Consider the following 14,663-nt stretch of genomic DNA (forward strand, 5'->3'; position numbering starts at 1 on the left):
GATGTTCAAGAACGATTAGCAAAGACTCTCTTTGTTTTAAGCCATCTATGTATATTTGGAGATCAGAAAGAACCAGCAGCATGGATCCATAGTCATGATAGTGATGTGCAAAAGAATTCACCAATGTTTGTTATGTACAGAGATCTAACAACGGGAACCTGGATGGGGCCAGCAGAAGTTAGATATATGGGTAGGGGTTATATGTGTGTGCTTAGCCCCACAGGACCAAAATGGATTCCTAGTCGTTGGACTAAAGCTTCCGTAGCTCCTGATACCCCATCTGGCCCCGGCATTGATAATACTGTTGATCAGCAGGAAACCGCTCGAGAGTAAGCAGAAATTTGACTAAATATCTATGCAACGGTTGCACAACATCCTGACAGAGGAAGACAAGAGAAGAATAGAAGAAAAGCTGCCGCTGATTCTGCGACCGTTGCTGGCACAATTGAAAGGATGCTCAAAAGCTATCGACAGGACGTTAAAGCACTGCCAGACTTTTGAGTGACTAACCATAACCATTGAACAGTTATCGGAATTTTATATACAAGGACCAGCGGGGAAAAATTGTCTCGACTGTAATAGTCCATGTTGTGCCGCTTGGGTAGCTTTAAATTGCGGGGGTTGTAGTAAGATTTTCTGGATAGAACAATCTTTTGTGCGGGCTTTATGGTGTAGCAAATGTGAATTTAATCATAACTTTAATAACTGGCAGAGAGACCTACAGAAACAAACAGGACTAGCAACGACCGCGGCTTTAGCACTGCATGAAGCACCTGAGCAGAAAATATTAGCTTACTACCGTCGGGAATTGAAAAGCATTGTTAAAAGGATTACAATTCAAGGCAGATCATGCATTGTCTCGATGAGATGTAAAAGGGTGGTGCCCATAACACAGCATTCCGTGGTAGGGCCCATTATAGGGGATCCTGACAAAGAATTGGATCAGTGTTTAAGCAAATTGCAGGAGTTAAAACTGCAACGATTAGGAACAGTAAGATTTAAAAGAAATAAGAGAAGAAAGAGAGGGGAAGAAAAATGAGGTTTAGTTGTATTATCGCTTGGTGCTGTGATGCAGTAGGAATCACATGCTTTAATCAGCCAAGAGATAACATCTGGGTAACATTAGCAAGCCAAACTAATCAATCGTTGCTTTGCCTTAGCTTAGGAGGGGTTACTAATCCTTTTCAAACTTGTTTGGTAGGTTTGCCTGTTTGGTCTCCAGGGGAATTTTGTAGTTTTATAAGTAATAGTACCCTATGTGGACAGTCAATAAGTTGTAACATGTCAATGTATGGAAGCACACCGTCACAGGATGATGGCTGCCACCAATGTAATATCATATTGTCCTTGAACACCACCCTGAATTCTCCCCCAGAGGAATTAAATCTCTTTGGAAGTGCAAATGCCAGTTTATCCAATGCCAGACAGGGGGGTTGGCTCAGTTTTTAGCCACTGAACCTAAATGACTTTAACAAGAATCACAAATATTGGGCCACCCTAGACTCATCCCTGGAATCAGGGACAGTGTATCGCCAGCTTTACTCCAAATGTAACAGTGCCAACATTACGGCCCAGAAGAAATTGCCCCACGGTATATTTTTAATTTGCGGGGATAGAGCTTGGAATGGTATACCGGCAAAACCACAGGGAGGACCTTGTTATTTGGGAAAGTTATCATTATTTCACCCCAATATATCCCTACTGATGCAATGGAGTCAAAACGCAAGCAGAGTAAAACGCAGTGTGCATGAGCTAGACTGCGATCAGATAGGAGACCCTACATTTTGGAGTGAATTCAAACAGGTAGCAATTGCGACTGTCCTCCCTGGAGCTGCAGCTAATAAGGCAATGAATTTAGCAAAACAATTGGGGTGTTGGGCAAAAGACGAATTAAATAAGACATCAGATATTTTAGATATGCTTACTACAGATGTGCAAAGTGTTAATCACGCGGTGCTTCAAAATAGAGCTGCTATAGACTTTTTGCTCTTAGCGCAAGGACAGGGGTGTGAGGAATTTGAAGGTATGTGTTGCATGAACTTGTCCGATCATTCTACATCCATCCATGCTAAAATAAAAGAATTGCAACAAGGCCTTCACCGCCTTACGCAAGAAGAAGGTTGGGGAATCGATAGCTGGTTACAATCAATCTTTGGATCCCTACCCCCTTGGCTCCTATCGATAATTAAGGAAGCATTGCGCTGGTTTGGGCTGATATTATTGCTCGTAGTTGTATGTAAGATAGGTTACAATTGTATTATGCACAATATAATGAAAAATCAAAATGCTTTGCTTGCTCAAAAAGAAAAAGGGGGAACTGTTGGAGAATGGATGCATGAATGGCTAACTGAACAAGGCCATGGATCTATGGAAAGGCTGTGCGAGACACGGTTATCATGAGGCTTTTGTTTAGCATGAGTATCTCAGTGGAAACTTATCAGCTGCAAGGAAGATGTACCAGAAGTATGTTAAAACATGCTGATAAGGAAGAATGTGAAGATCGAATGGATCTGGAGATAAGCTGAACAAACAACTTGAAGGAAGCAGAAAGCAGGAAGCAGGAACATATCTTGGGCCCCCCCAGTTGTATCCGCAAGTAGAAGGGAATAAGATTAAATGAATGTAGTAGTAGCCAATGATTGTTTGACAAATGTATAACCAAACCAATCAAGTTTAGGGAATGACTAAGCAAAATGTAGTAAAAGGTATATAAACCGCAACTGTAATCAATAAAGTTGAAGCTTGCTTTATCACTCATATTGAGTCGTCTGCTTGCTTCCCTCGCCCGTCGCAGTGAGGGGCCCAGAACTGAACACAAGTACTCAAGTTGTGTAAAATGCATAGTTTTGAAAAGGCATCATATTTCCAATATTCCATACTTCCAATGCAAACTAGTGCTAGCTGTCCTTCAATATCTTTCTCAAAATACTCCCTTACACATACCTAGGACAGTTTCTCCTACATTTTACTGGGAAGAGTATGACAGAACACTGCAGTAGCCTGAGCCATAATGGGGCATCACCTCCTCCAGTCCCAATGAAAAACAGGCAAACCTCACAATAACCAGGACTCACTAACTCTGCAGTGACACTGCAGTGCAGTTGCTCACACAAGGACCAAGTTAACACAAATGCTCAAAATCATATAGTTTGAGCAACTGCTGTGAAGGTATCCCCCTAGTATATTACTGATGTGTAGTATACTTCATGTGCTGCATCACATATGTAAGTGATACAGCAAAATATATAAACCATTAACAGCAATGAAAATAAGTACTGCTATGTTCAAGAGTACCGTCCTCACTTCTGATATTACAAGTGAGCAGAATCCATGGAGGGGAGAAGCAAAGCATTCTCATGCCCTATTTTCCAAAGGAATTAAAAAAAAAAACCCAGTAAAATTTGTTACAAGTTCACACAGGCCTCAGAAAGGCCTGCTTGTTTTACAGGTTGCTACAGTGAGGTTTTCTGAAACCTGTTCTGGTTTGAGCTAAAGCAGAATCATGAGGGTGTCGCTCTCTTTAATGGCTGACATCCAGTGAGGACCTTGTCTGTCTGTTTACCCTGATCCTGAATTTGTGCATTCCTGAATCCAGTTCTCTCCTGACACCTTTTGAAGGGTAAGGGCACGATTTAATATATTTATATATATTTTATTATTTTCTTTATTATTATTATTATATCATTAAAGCTGTAGTTTTAGTTTCCAACCCACAAGTCTTTTCCTCTAATTTCCCTTTTCCCTGGTGGTGAGGGGAAGGGAATTGGAAGCCCAACTGCCAGTTTTATCTGCCAAATTGGCCGTGCCAGTGCTAAACTGTGACAGTTTCTTGTCACCCAACGTGAGGCGGTGAATTTGGATGAACCAAACCAAATCATACCACTCTGAACCGCTCTGGAATGTTCGCCCACCTAACTCACTTGGATAGCTCAGTCAGGACTGCACCAGATTTTTATTTTGAAGTGTCTGTCTCTCAGTGCAAGCAGCAGCTCAGCCAGCAGCCTCAGCCAGCTCTGCTGATACAGTTCAGCTGGCAGAGTACCAGCACTGCAAGCCTGAAGGTCCTGGTTTGAATCTTATCAGGAGAGATTTGCAAAATACAGTCAGAAATTGTGACATTGTTATATTGAAGAGCTGGAAATTAAGAGAGACAGCTGGTTTATGCTGCTTTTGAGAAAAGTATTGCATTTTGTCCTTGTAAAACTTTTCCAACTCTTGATTAAAATAACATTTGCAGCAATGATGCAGATGCTAATGGCCGACATATGGGTCATAGGACTTGTGGGGGTCAGCTGCATAGTGGCCCTCCGTTTTACCTTGTTTGTTATCTATTATAGGCGCTGGGAAAAGGCATGTTACATCATGGATGGACTAAGCGTGATCTATTTGGTAATATGTATAGTAGTCCATTTCCCTGTGAATTTTGAGTTCAAAATACCATATGATGCCCTTATGAAATTCTGTTTGCAGCTGGTTTTCTCAGTGTGGCATGTGAGGCAGGAAATATGTTACAGCTTAGTTGCTCTCTGCATCATCCTGGCAGTTACCAATTTTAAGCGCCGGATACAAGCGATACTCATTATTTGTGGCCTCATTGTAATATACCTTGTGATATGTGTAGCTGTGGCCTTACCTGACAACCTTGGGCATCACTTAGCAAACTTTGTTTTTAATTATACTTTTGGCCTTGTCTGGGATAAGGAGGACACTCAGTTTGGCTGCCAACCAGAGGAACTGAACTGGGGAAGCTACACTTCCTCATATTATGGTGAGCTGATTCCACTAGATTTCGAACAAAATAGCATTCTGTTGTTACTAAGGCTTCTGAATTTATTACTGAATTTATTTAATGTGTTTCAGGGGGGTATGCAATTAGGTTAGTAAGCTACTACCATAGGAGTTATGCAATCACCTCAGCTTCCACCAAACGTACTGCTTTGATAACAGGCCCTGTAAAACGGAAATCTAAGATGGCTGCTACACGCAGACAGCACCAGCCTTAATGAGCACAGCAACTACACAGACAACACCAGCCATTGCAAGCACAGCAGCTACTCAGACAACCACCCCACCAGTACCAGCACCAGCCCTCATGAGTACTGCAACTACTCAGATATCACCAGTCGTTGCGAGCACAGCAGTCACTCAGACAGCATCAGCCATCACATGCACAGCAGCTATGCAGACAGCTACTCAATCCAAACCCATACCAGTGGCCCCAAGCACTGTAGCTATGCCGAGAGTTACCAGGGAATCAGTCTCTCAACGTGAACCGGATACACTTGTAGCAAGCACTTCAACAGCTACTATATGGATACGCCTACTGAATCCATACCGGTCCCGGATGTTGCAAGTACTATGGCTAAGCAAACAGCTACTATGGACACTCCTATTCAATCCGTAATGGTGCCAGTTGTCCCTGTGAGGATGAGGAAATACAGGAGAGGAGGAGAAACAGCCTGAAAAGGCAGTTAGCAAGGACAAGCATGAGAGTGAAGAAGAAACAGCTCCTATTCCAGTGCAGGAAGAAGACCAAGGATAGGGTCCTTCACAGCAACTAGAGAGTCCTTCATGATCACCAAGTCCTTCGTGACAAGAAAGTCCTTCAAAACCAGTACCATCACAGGATCAGCAGGGAGATGATTCAGGACAATCGGAACCAGAAGTAGTCATCAATCCTTATCCATAAAAGAGTAGTGACTTCTAAGAAAAGACTTTAGCCGTCATGAGGGTAGGACAATTGCTTCATGGTTGCTCCGGTGTTGGGACAATGGAGCCAATACCATAGACTCAGATGGTAAAGGAGCCAAGTGGATGGGACCCCTAGCCAGAGACAGAGCTATTGACAAGGCGCTTTGGAAAAAGGCAAAGATCCTTAGCCTCTGGAGGTGGCCCTTGGTAGCTGTAAGGGGCGGGTATCCCTCTAAAGATTAAACTGAATGCCACCCAAGCAGATGGAACAGCATTAAGAAAGGTATTAAATGCCTGAGAGAACTGGCTGTGCAAGAGTAGAACATGACATTCAATTATAGATCCTAATGAATTACCATGTCACCAAGCTATGCTGTGGGAAGCCTGCGGCCTCCCAGGAGCCCAGGTTAGGGATATCGCTAGGAAACTTTCCAGTCTGGTAAGGCCCTCAGACTACTACCCATTACTGCTATTCCACGTTGAAGGTGACAAAGCTGCAGTATGTAGCCCAAGGGTGATCAAAAGAGACTTCAGGGCTTTGGGACGGCTGGTGAGGGAGTCTGGGGCCCAGGTGATTTTCTCCTTCCAGTTGCAGGCAGTGGCACTGGAAGGATCAGACAGGCACAGTCTATTAATACATGGTTCCGTGGCTGGTATGGGTCATGGATGGGGTGCCCTCCACCTGCTACCCCGGGGCATGCTGGGGACACTGCAGCACAGTTGAAGTCTTGTGGAGATGAGCAGGAGGCTCCTGAGGTAGTAAGAGACAGCAAGGAAACTTCCCCCCAAAAAATTAAGGATCTTCCACTAAGAAGGCAATGCGGCCAACAGCCCAACTGAAGGGCCTCTACACAAACGCACACAGCCTGGACAACAAACAGGAGGAGCTGGAAGCTACCATGCTGCTGGAAAGCTATGATCTGGTTGCCATTACTGAAACTTGGTGGGACGAATCCCATGACTGGAGTGTGGCTATCTATGGCTACAGGCTGTTCAGAAGAGACAGGCTGGGAAGGAGGGGTGGAGGTGCTGCCCTCTATATCAGGAAATGGACAGAGTGTGAAGAGCTGTCTTTAAAGAGTAGCCACAAACAGGTCGAAAACTTATAGGTCAGAATAAAATACCAAGGCAGCAAAAGGAACCTTGTGGTTGATATCTACTACAGGCCATCTGATCAAAGAGAGCCTGCTGATGAAGCTTTCTTCCTCCAGCTAATAAGGGTAACATTGTGCCCATTTTTAAATAGGGTAGAAAAGACGACCCTGGAAACTACTGATCTGTCAGCCTCATCTCTGTGCCTGGGAAGATCATGGGACAGATCCTCCTAGAAGCTATGCTAAAGCACGTGGAGGATGGGGAGGTGATTCAAGACAGCCAGCATGACTTCACGAAGGGCAATTCCTGTATGACCAACCTAGTGGCTTTCTATGATGGGGCAACCACATCAGTGGACACGGGAAAAGCAATGGATGTGATCTATCTGGACTTCTGTAAATCCTTTGACACGGTCCCCCACAACATCCTTCTCTCTGAATTGGAGAGATATGGATTTGATGGGTAGACTGTTTGGTGGATAAGAAACTGGTTGGATGGTCACATTCAGACAGCAGTGGTCAATGGCTCGATGTCCAGATGGAGATCCGTGACAAGTGGTGTCCCTCAGGGGTCCATACTGGGACCACTACTGTTTAATATCTTCATCAATGATATTGACAGCGAGATCAAGGTCACCCTCAGCAAGTCTGAGGATGACACCAAGCTGAGTGGTGCAGATGCCACACCAGAAGGATGGGATGTCATCCAGAGGGACCTGGACAAGCTTGAGAAGTGGACCTGTGTGAACCTCATGAGGTTCAACAAGGCCAAGTGCAAAGTCCTACACTTGGGTCAGGGCAATATGCGGTTTCAATACAGGATGGGGGATGACGTGATTGAGCACAGCCCTGCAGAGAAGGACTTCGGGGTGCTGACTGATGAGAAGCTCGATATGAGCCAGCAATGTGAGCTCACAGCCCAGAAGGCCAGCCATATCCTGGGCTGCATCAAAAGAAGCGTGGCCAGCAGATCGAGGGAGGTGATTCTGCCCCTCTACTCTGCTCTCGTGAGACCCCACCTGGAGTATTGTGTCCAGTTCTGGAATCCTCAACATAAGAAAGATATGGAACTGTTGGAATAGGTCCAAAGGAGGGCTATAAAGATGATCGGAGGGCTGGAGCACCTTCCATATGAGGACAGGCTGAGAGAGTTGGGGTTGTTGCTCTGGGGAGACCTAATAGTGACCTTCTAGTACCTGAAGGGGGCCTAAAAGAAAGCTGGGGAGGGACTTCTTACAAAGGCATGTAGAGATAAGACGAGGGGGAATGGCTTTAAGTTGGAGAGGGGCAAATTTAGACTAGACATAAGGAGGAAATTTTTTACAATGAGGATGGTGAAGCACTGGCATAGGTTTACCAGGGAAGTTGTGGATGTCCCATCCCGTGAAGTTTTCAAGGCCAGGTTGGATGGGGCCTTGAGCAGCCTGGTCCAGTGGGATGTGTCCCTGCCCATGGCAGGGGGGTTGGAACTGGATGATCTTTAGGGTCCCTTCCAACTCAGACCATTCTATGATTCTATGATTCTTTGACTGTACAGGTCAAAAGAAGCCTGGACACAAGTGTGTAGCTTGTGGATCCGGGGCATGACATTTTTGGCATAGTGGCAGGATTTATCTGTTTGCAATGGCAACAGAGCGAAATCGTTAAGGGATAACAGCTTGAAACTGAGAAAGGAAATTGTGATTTTCAACATAGTTATGATAGCTCCCCTGGATATGCCTTCTTTCTATTGCTCCCAATTGTTTTTAGAATTGCTGGTGATGTTTGGAGTCCTGGCAGCTGCGTGGGTGGCTGCTTGGAAAGGGAAGTCGGAGAGACTTAAAATTGAGAGAGAATATTGTGAGTGATTCGAGGCATTGGAGACAGACCTGGAGGCAAAGAGGACAGATCTGCCAAGGGCTCAGAAGGCACTGGTTCATCTGAAAAGGATGAAGGAGAATTTGCAAGGTAGCTTAGAAGGTATTTATGCACGTGAGGAGAGGTTGAGATTGCAGTTGCTCAATGGTGATGGTTGTGGGTCCAGTAAGGAAACTGGTTTCTCGAGTCTTACAGGCCAGGCCACTGATCTGGCAGGGATGAGGGGGTAGGTAAACTTGATCCACTGCCTCATCCTGCCCCCAAGCTAAGACCCCTGATTAAAACAGAGGTTACTTACGAGGAGGAGGAGTCTGAACCCTCTATTGTGACAAAGGAAGTCCCATACACTGTTAGGGAACTGGCTGAGCTGCAAGAGAAGTACTGCAGGCAGGCTGGGGAGACCAAGACAGAGTATGTGCAGCCTGTTAGCCTGATGGGACGGGATAGGATTAGACTTTCTGAGCAAGAAGCTGAGGGATTCTGAAGACCAGGAGTTTTTTTGACTGTGGAAGATGAGAGAGAGACATAGTCTTTGACTCGGATATCAGCTTTCTGGGCTAGACTAGTTGACCCTTGGGAACCAGTGATCCAATTGCCATTCCTCCCCCTGGGATCAGCCACCTCAATGAAAGCATACAGAAGACAGCTTGCTTGCAATTTATGTGTGAAAGACGTTTGATTCTTTGCCAGCCTTCCCCAATGTTAATGTTAGTGAACCCAGACAAGATGACACCCCTGCCAGACTCCTTAAAGCTTTACGTGGTGCAGATTCAAGATTGGTTAAAAGCTGCTACAGTAGGGGGCCCTTGGCAGGGCTGAGTCCTACTTGGGGAGAAGTTGCCGGAGAATTATTTAACTGTGGTAGAAGTGTGGGGTACATAGGTATGGAGGAAAAGTCACAAGCCTCAATTTGGTGGGCTGAGGCAGGGAGAAAAATAGTTTCTTCCTGGGATAAAGTACTGATGGGAAGTTTCATGGAGTCAGTTGTGGAATGTGGGTATGAGAAAGGGGAGTCATCGAGAACTAATGGATGGTCAGTCCATATCTGATCTGCATTTGTTGGTAAAATAGTGGGAGCCCCCAGACAGCTGGTTTTGCTATAGGGAGAAGCAAGGTCAAGGGACCTGCACGAGAGATCCAGTTACTAGGAATTAAATGGCAAGATGAGCATCTCCAAATCCTATTAGATGGGATCAACAAAATAACAGCTATGTCCCCACCAACTAACAAAAAGGAAACACAAGCTTTCCTAGGCGTTGTGGGTTTCTGGAGAATGCACATACCTGGTGAGATCTCTCTATGTAGTGACTCAAAAAACCCAGTTTTAACTGGGGCCCTGAGCAAGGACAAGCCTTTGAACAAATTAACAATACATCATGCATGCAGTAGCTCTGGGGCCAGTCCAAACAGGACAAGACATCAAAAATGTGCTCTACACCACAGCTGGAGACAATGGTCCTACCTGAAGCCTTTGACAGAAAGCACCAGGGGAGACATGAGGTCGACCCCCAGGATTCTTGAGTCGAGGATACAACAGCCCCAAGGCAAACTATACTCCCACTGAAAAAGATGTCTTAGCAGCATATGAAGGAATTAGAGCTGCTTCAGAAGCGATTGGGACTGAAACACAACTCCTCCTAGTACCCTGGTTACCAGTTCTGGGCTGGGTGTTCAAGGGTAAAGTCTCTCCTACTCATCATGCCTCCAATGCTACCTGGAGGAAGTGGATCGCATTAATCACTCAGCGAGCCCGAGCCCGTATAGGAAGCCCTAATCTTCCAGGAATCTTAAAAGTGATCACGGACTGGCCAGAAGGCAAAGACTTTGGAATGTCACCAGAGGAGGTGGTGACACATGCTGAAGAAGCCCCACCATATAATCAGCTATCAGAAAATGAGAAACAGTATGCCCTGTTCACTGATGGATCCTGCCATATTGTAGGAAATCACTGAAGATGGAAAGCTGCCATATGGAGTCCTACACGAGTCACAGAAGTGACTAAAGGAAACGGTGAATTGAGCCAATTTGCAGAAGTAAAAGCCATCCATCTGGCTTTAGACATTGCAAAATGAGAAAAGCAGCCAGTACTTCATCTCTGTACTGACTCGTGGATGGTAGCAAATGCTCTGTGGGGGTGGTTAAAGCAATGGAAATGGAACAACTGGCAGTGCAGAGGTATACCCATTAGGGCTGCCACATTGCGGCCTGACTAGAGAAACTAGTCATAAAGGTACATCATGTGGATGCTCATGTACCCAAGACCGAAGCCACTGAGGAACACCAAAACAACCAGCAAGTGGACAAGGCTGCTCAAGTGTTCCAAAAGGATTTGGTCTGGCAACGTAAAGGTGAGATTTCTCTAGCTCAGTGGGCCCATGACACTTCAGGTCATCAAGGAAGGGATGGAACATACAAATGGGCACGTGACCAAGGGGTAGATTTAACCATGGACGCTATTTTGCAGGTTATCCAGGACTGTGAATCATGCACTGCAATAAAACAAGCTAAACAGTTAAAGCCTTTGTGGCATGGGGAACGATGGTTGAAATATAAATATGAGGAAGCCTGACATATTGACTACATCACACTCCCTCCAACTTGCTAGGTTAAGAGCTATGTGCTTACAATGATGGAAACAACCACCAGACGGCTGGAAACATATCCTGTGCCCCGTGCCGCTGCCCGTAACGCTGTCCTGGGCCTTGAATCCTTCTACAGACCTTCTACACACAGTAGAGGGGCATAAAGTCCCTGTGGTGCATGAAGGGAATTTGCTGGGGAAAACTGTTTGGGTTTCTCCTGCTTTGGGCAAAGGCAAACCCATCTGAGGAGTTGCTTTCGCTCAAGGGCCTGGACGTAGTTGGTGGGTAATGCTGAAGGATGGTGACGTTGAACATGTACCTCAAGGAAATTTGACTCTGGGTGAGAATGCTCAGTCTTAAGCTCTATTTCTAACAGTGTTTCTAAGTGTTTTTCAGGATAACAAGCTAGCTCCATCATCTGGCATCCAGTGACCTTCTTGAGGTTGACATCTCTAACCTGCAACCTGTGGGAATGAACCACGATGAATCCTCAACCATTCCTCTTGCACTGAGAGACTGCTATAATGGATGGACACCCACAGCCATGAACTTAACGAACTTTTCTGTGGATAAATCATTGATTAGCAATTGATATGTGCATATATATACATATATTTGAAGATATAAGTAGTAATTACCCGAGCACGATGTAAATGGTATGGAATAAGGGGTGGAATGTTGTGGGTTGAGCTGTAGAAGAATCAGTTTCCTAACTTCAACTCAGGCTCGTCTGAGTAACTTGATTTTCTGAAAGTGAACTGCATGTTTTCAAACAGTGTTTCTCTCTAGCAGTGATAACACAGGGCACTGGTACGCAGAAAGGCCATTGCTTATGCTTATTCCTATAGAAACCAAGGCCATCCTTGAGCTGGTGGAGTGCTGTAAGTCAAAGACAAAGAAGGGTTGCACCTGCAGGGAGAGGCGGACTGGACAGGTGACCCCAAACTGACCAACAGAGGATTCCATCCCATAGACATCATACTTAGTATAAACTTGAGAGATCACAAGGGTCTCACTCTCTTCTTCGATGGCCGACGTCCAGTGAGGACCTCGTCTGTCTGTTTGCCCCAATCCTGGATCCTTGTGTTCCTGAATGCAGTTCCTGAGCCCAGCTCCCTCCTAGGTGTGGACCCTTTCCCACATGCCTGCTCTGCAGCATTTGTGGTAACATACAGTCATCGAGGGGTGGGCTGAGAGCATGATTTTGTGTATTTGTATTTATTTTATTATTTTCTTATTATTTTCTTTATTATTATTATTTCATTAAAGCTGTAGTTTTAATTTCTAACCCACAAGTCTTTCTTCCTCTCATTTCCCTTTTCCCTGGGAGTGGGAAGGGGAAGGGAACTGGAAGCCCAGCTGCTTGGTTTTAGCTGCTGAAATTGGCTGTGCTGGGGATAAACTGTGACAGAGATCTGCACAAGTTATGCAAATAACTGCCAGACCTATCAGATTCTTCATGTGACACACAAGCCATTAAGCACAAATTAAGGAGTTAGGTTTAATATAGTGTTCAGCCAACCAATATTTTATTCTAGGGTTGAACTGCAGTATGGGACATGAGAAGGCAAGCTGCATAAAGCTTGTTGGCCGCTTGTTTCCTGCCTCATGATAAAATCACACTAACTTCAGTGCCTTTGACCTTCTTCCCCTAAAAACATCTGCTTATTCTTTAGCAAGCTACTGAACCCTGGAGAAGAACAAAAAAAAAGACTTTTCAGAAAATCCCAGCAGAACCACACCCCTGTTTAGTAGGCTTCATAGATCTCACAGAGGCCAAGAACAGATGATATATTCTCACTCAAATCGAAGAGCTGAATTCGTGAGTGACCTGCCACTGATTCAGTCAGTGAACTTTCCATTTCAGTTCCCTCCTTCCAGACAAATATGAAGATTTAGTACTCTAAACCTGACACATATGCTTCCTTTATTCACGTATTTCTAGGCAGCACCATACATCCTCCCATCAAGAGATGCTGGGCAATATGAGAAACACTGGAACCTCAGCAAAGAAATAACAACTCATGGGCATAAATCGCGAGCATTCTTCTTATATTTTAATCATAAGGAAAATCTGAAATAACATAAAGGATTTTTTGGCAAATTATGTAAATGTCCAAAGGCATTTCTGACAGAGTATACTGCTGTGTCATTTTTTCAGAACACAGCTCATATGACAGAGAAAATAAGAATTTATTACTTTGCATTGAAGGCCTTTCGACCATCCATCACCTTCTCCTTTCCCCTAAGGCCCTCCCACCTCCCCGTCAAAACCTCTCCAAGGCTTTCCTCCCCATCCACGCCCATCTATCCGCCCGCCCCCCCAAATCACCTTATCACTCTCATCCACAGCCACCCCACACGTCTCATTTCTCACACTTGTCCCGTTTTTCTCTGTCCCATGACTTCATCCCATCCCTGCTTCATTCCCCCCGCACCCACCTCGCCCTTCTCCCCCCGATTTCAGCCCCCTACCCCACCGCCGCCCCTCCCCGCCCTGCTGCAACCTCCCAGTCTGCAGCCGCTGCTCGAGCTACCCTGACAACTGCAGCGTGCGCCAGGTCCGGCCACTCCCCGGTCCCGAGCACACAATGGGCCCCGCGCGCACAATGGGCCCCGCGCTCAGCCCTCTTCCCTGTCCCCTCCCGACGCCGCGTATCGGGGCTGCGGCCGCTCCGCCGGCTCGGCCCCTCCTGCCGCCCCTGGCCCCACTGACCATCGCTGCGCTTGATCTCCACGTAGATCCCTATCTGAATCTTGCCGAAGTTGGCCGCTGCCATCGATCATGGGTCAGTCGGGGAGATCGGAGGCGCTGCTGGCCGGGCTCACGGGGGACAAGGAGGGCGCACCTGTGCTGACCGCGACGGCTGAGGAAGGGCAGGAAGGAAGGAAGCAAGGACGGACGGGGAAAGGGAGGAGAGGGGAAGAGAGAAAAGGCGCCGGGCGGATACAACAGGCGCTGGGAGCTGCTGCGCCTGTGCGGCTCGCCGCGGCGTCACAACAGGACCGGCTCACGGGGGAGGCGGAGGCAGAAGCACTGCCGCGGTCGTCCTCGTCCTCCGCCCTTCGCGGCACCTCGGCGGGGCTGACACAAGATGGTTGCCTCGCTACCCTGGGGCCGCCTCTTCGCTCACTCGAGCCTGGGCCGGGAGAGGCTCGTCCCACCTGCGAGCCTCTCTTCTTGGCCCTGTCCCTGACTTACAAACACACATGCGCCTATTTGGCACATGGTGAATGAGCTGCCTTAAAGTTTTAATATAATAGCTTTATCTACCTAATATCTGATCATAAGGCTCCTCTGTGCCGGGTAGAGCAGCTTAGGAGCATGTTCCCCAACCTTCCAGCAGCTATCCAGTCCAAATAAGGCTATGTTATCAACAGCATCCATACATCCTCACCTCATGACTGCCTTTATACAACTTAAATAAAACCCAAAATA

At 46.3% G+C, this 14,663-nt stretch overlaps 1 protein-coding gene across 3 annotated transcripts in view; it reads right to left on the reverse strand.

The window, feature by feature from the left end:
* Positions 1 to 14,004, reverse strand: part of LOC128850248 (kinesin-like protein KIF2A) — an 81,085-nt gene extending 67,081 nt beyond the window's left edge. For all 3 annotated transcript variants that reach the window (XM_054053243.1, XM_054053242.1, XM_054053241.1), the window contains exon 1: positions 13,941 to 14,004. In XM_054053243.1, the coding sequence (XP_053909218.1) occupies positions 13,941 to 14,004 (64 nt within the window). The remainder of the gene's footprint in view (positions 1 to 13,940) is intronic.
* Positions 14,005 to 14,663: the final 659 nt, after the last annotated feature.

Source organism: Cuculus canorus, chromosome W (genome assembly GCF_017976375.1).
Source record: "Cuculus canorus isolate bCucCan1 chromosome W, bCucCan1.pri, whole genome shotgun sequence".
Classification (NCBI taxonomy): domain Eukaryota; kingdom Metazoa; phylum Chordata; class Aves; order Cuculiformes; family Cuculidae; genus Cuculus; species Cuculus canorus.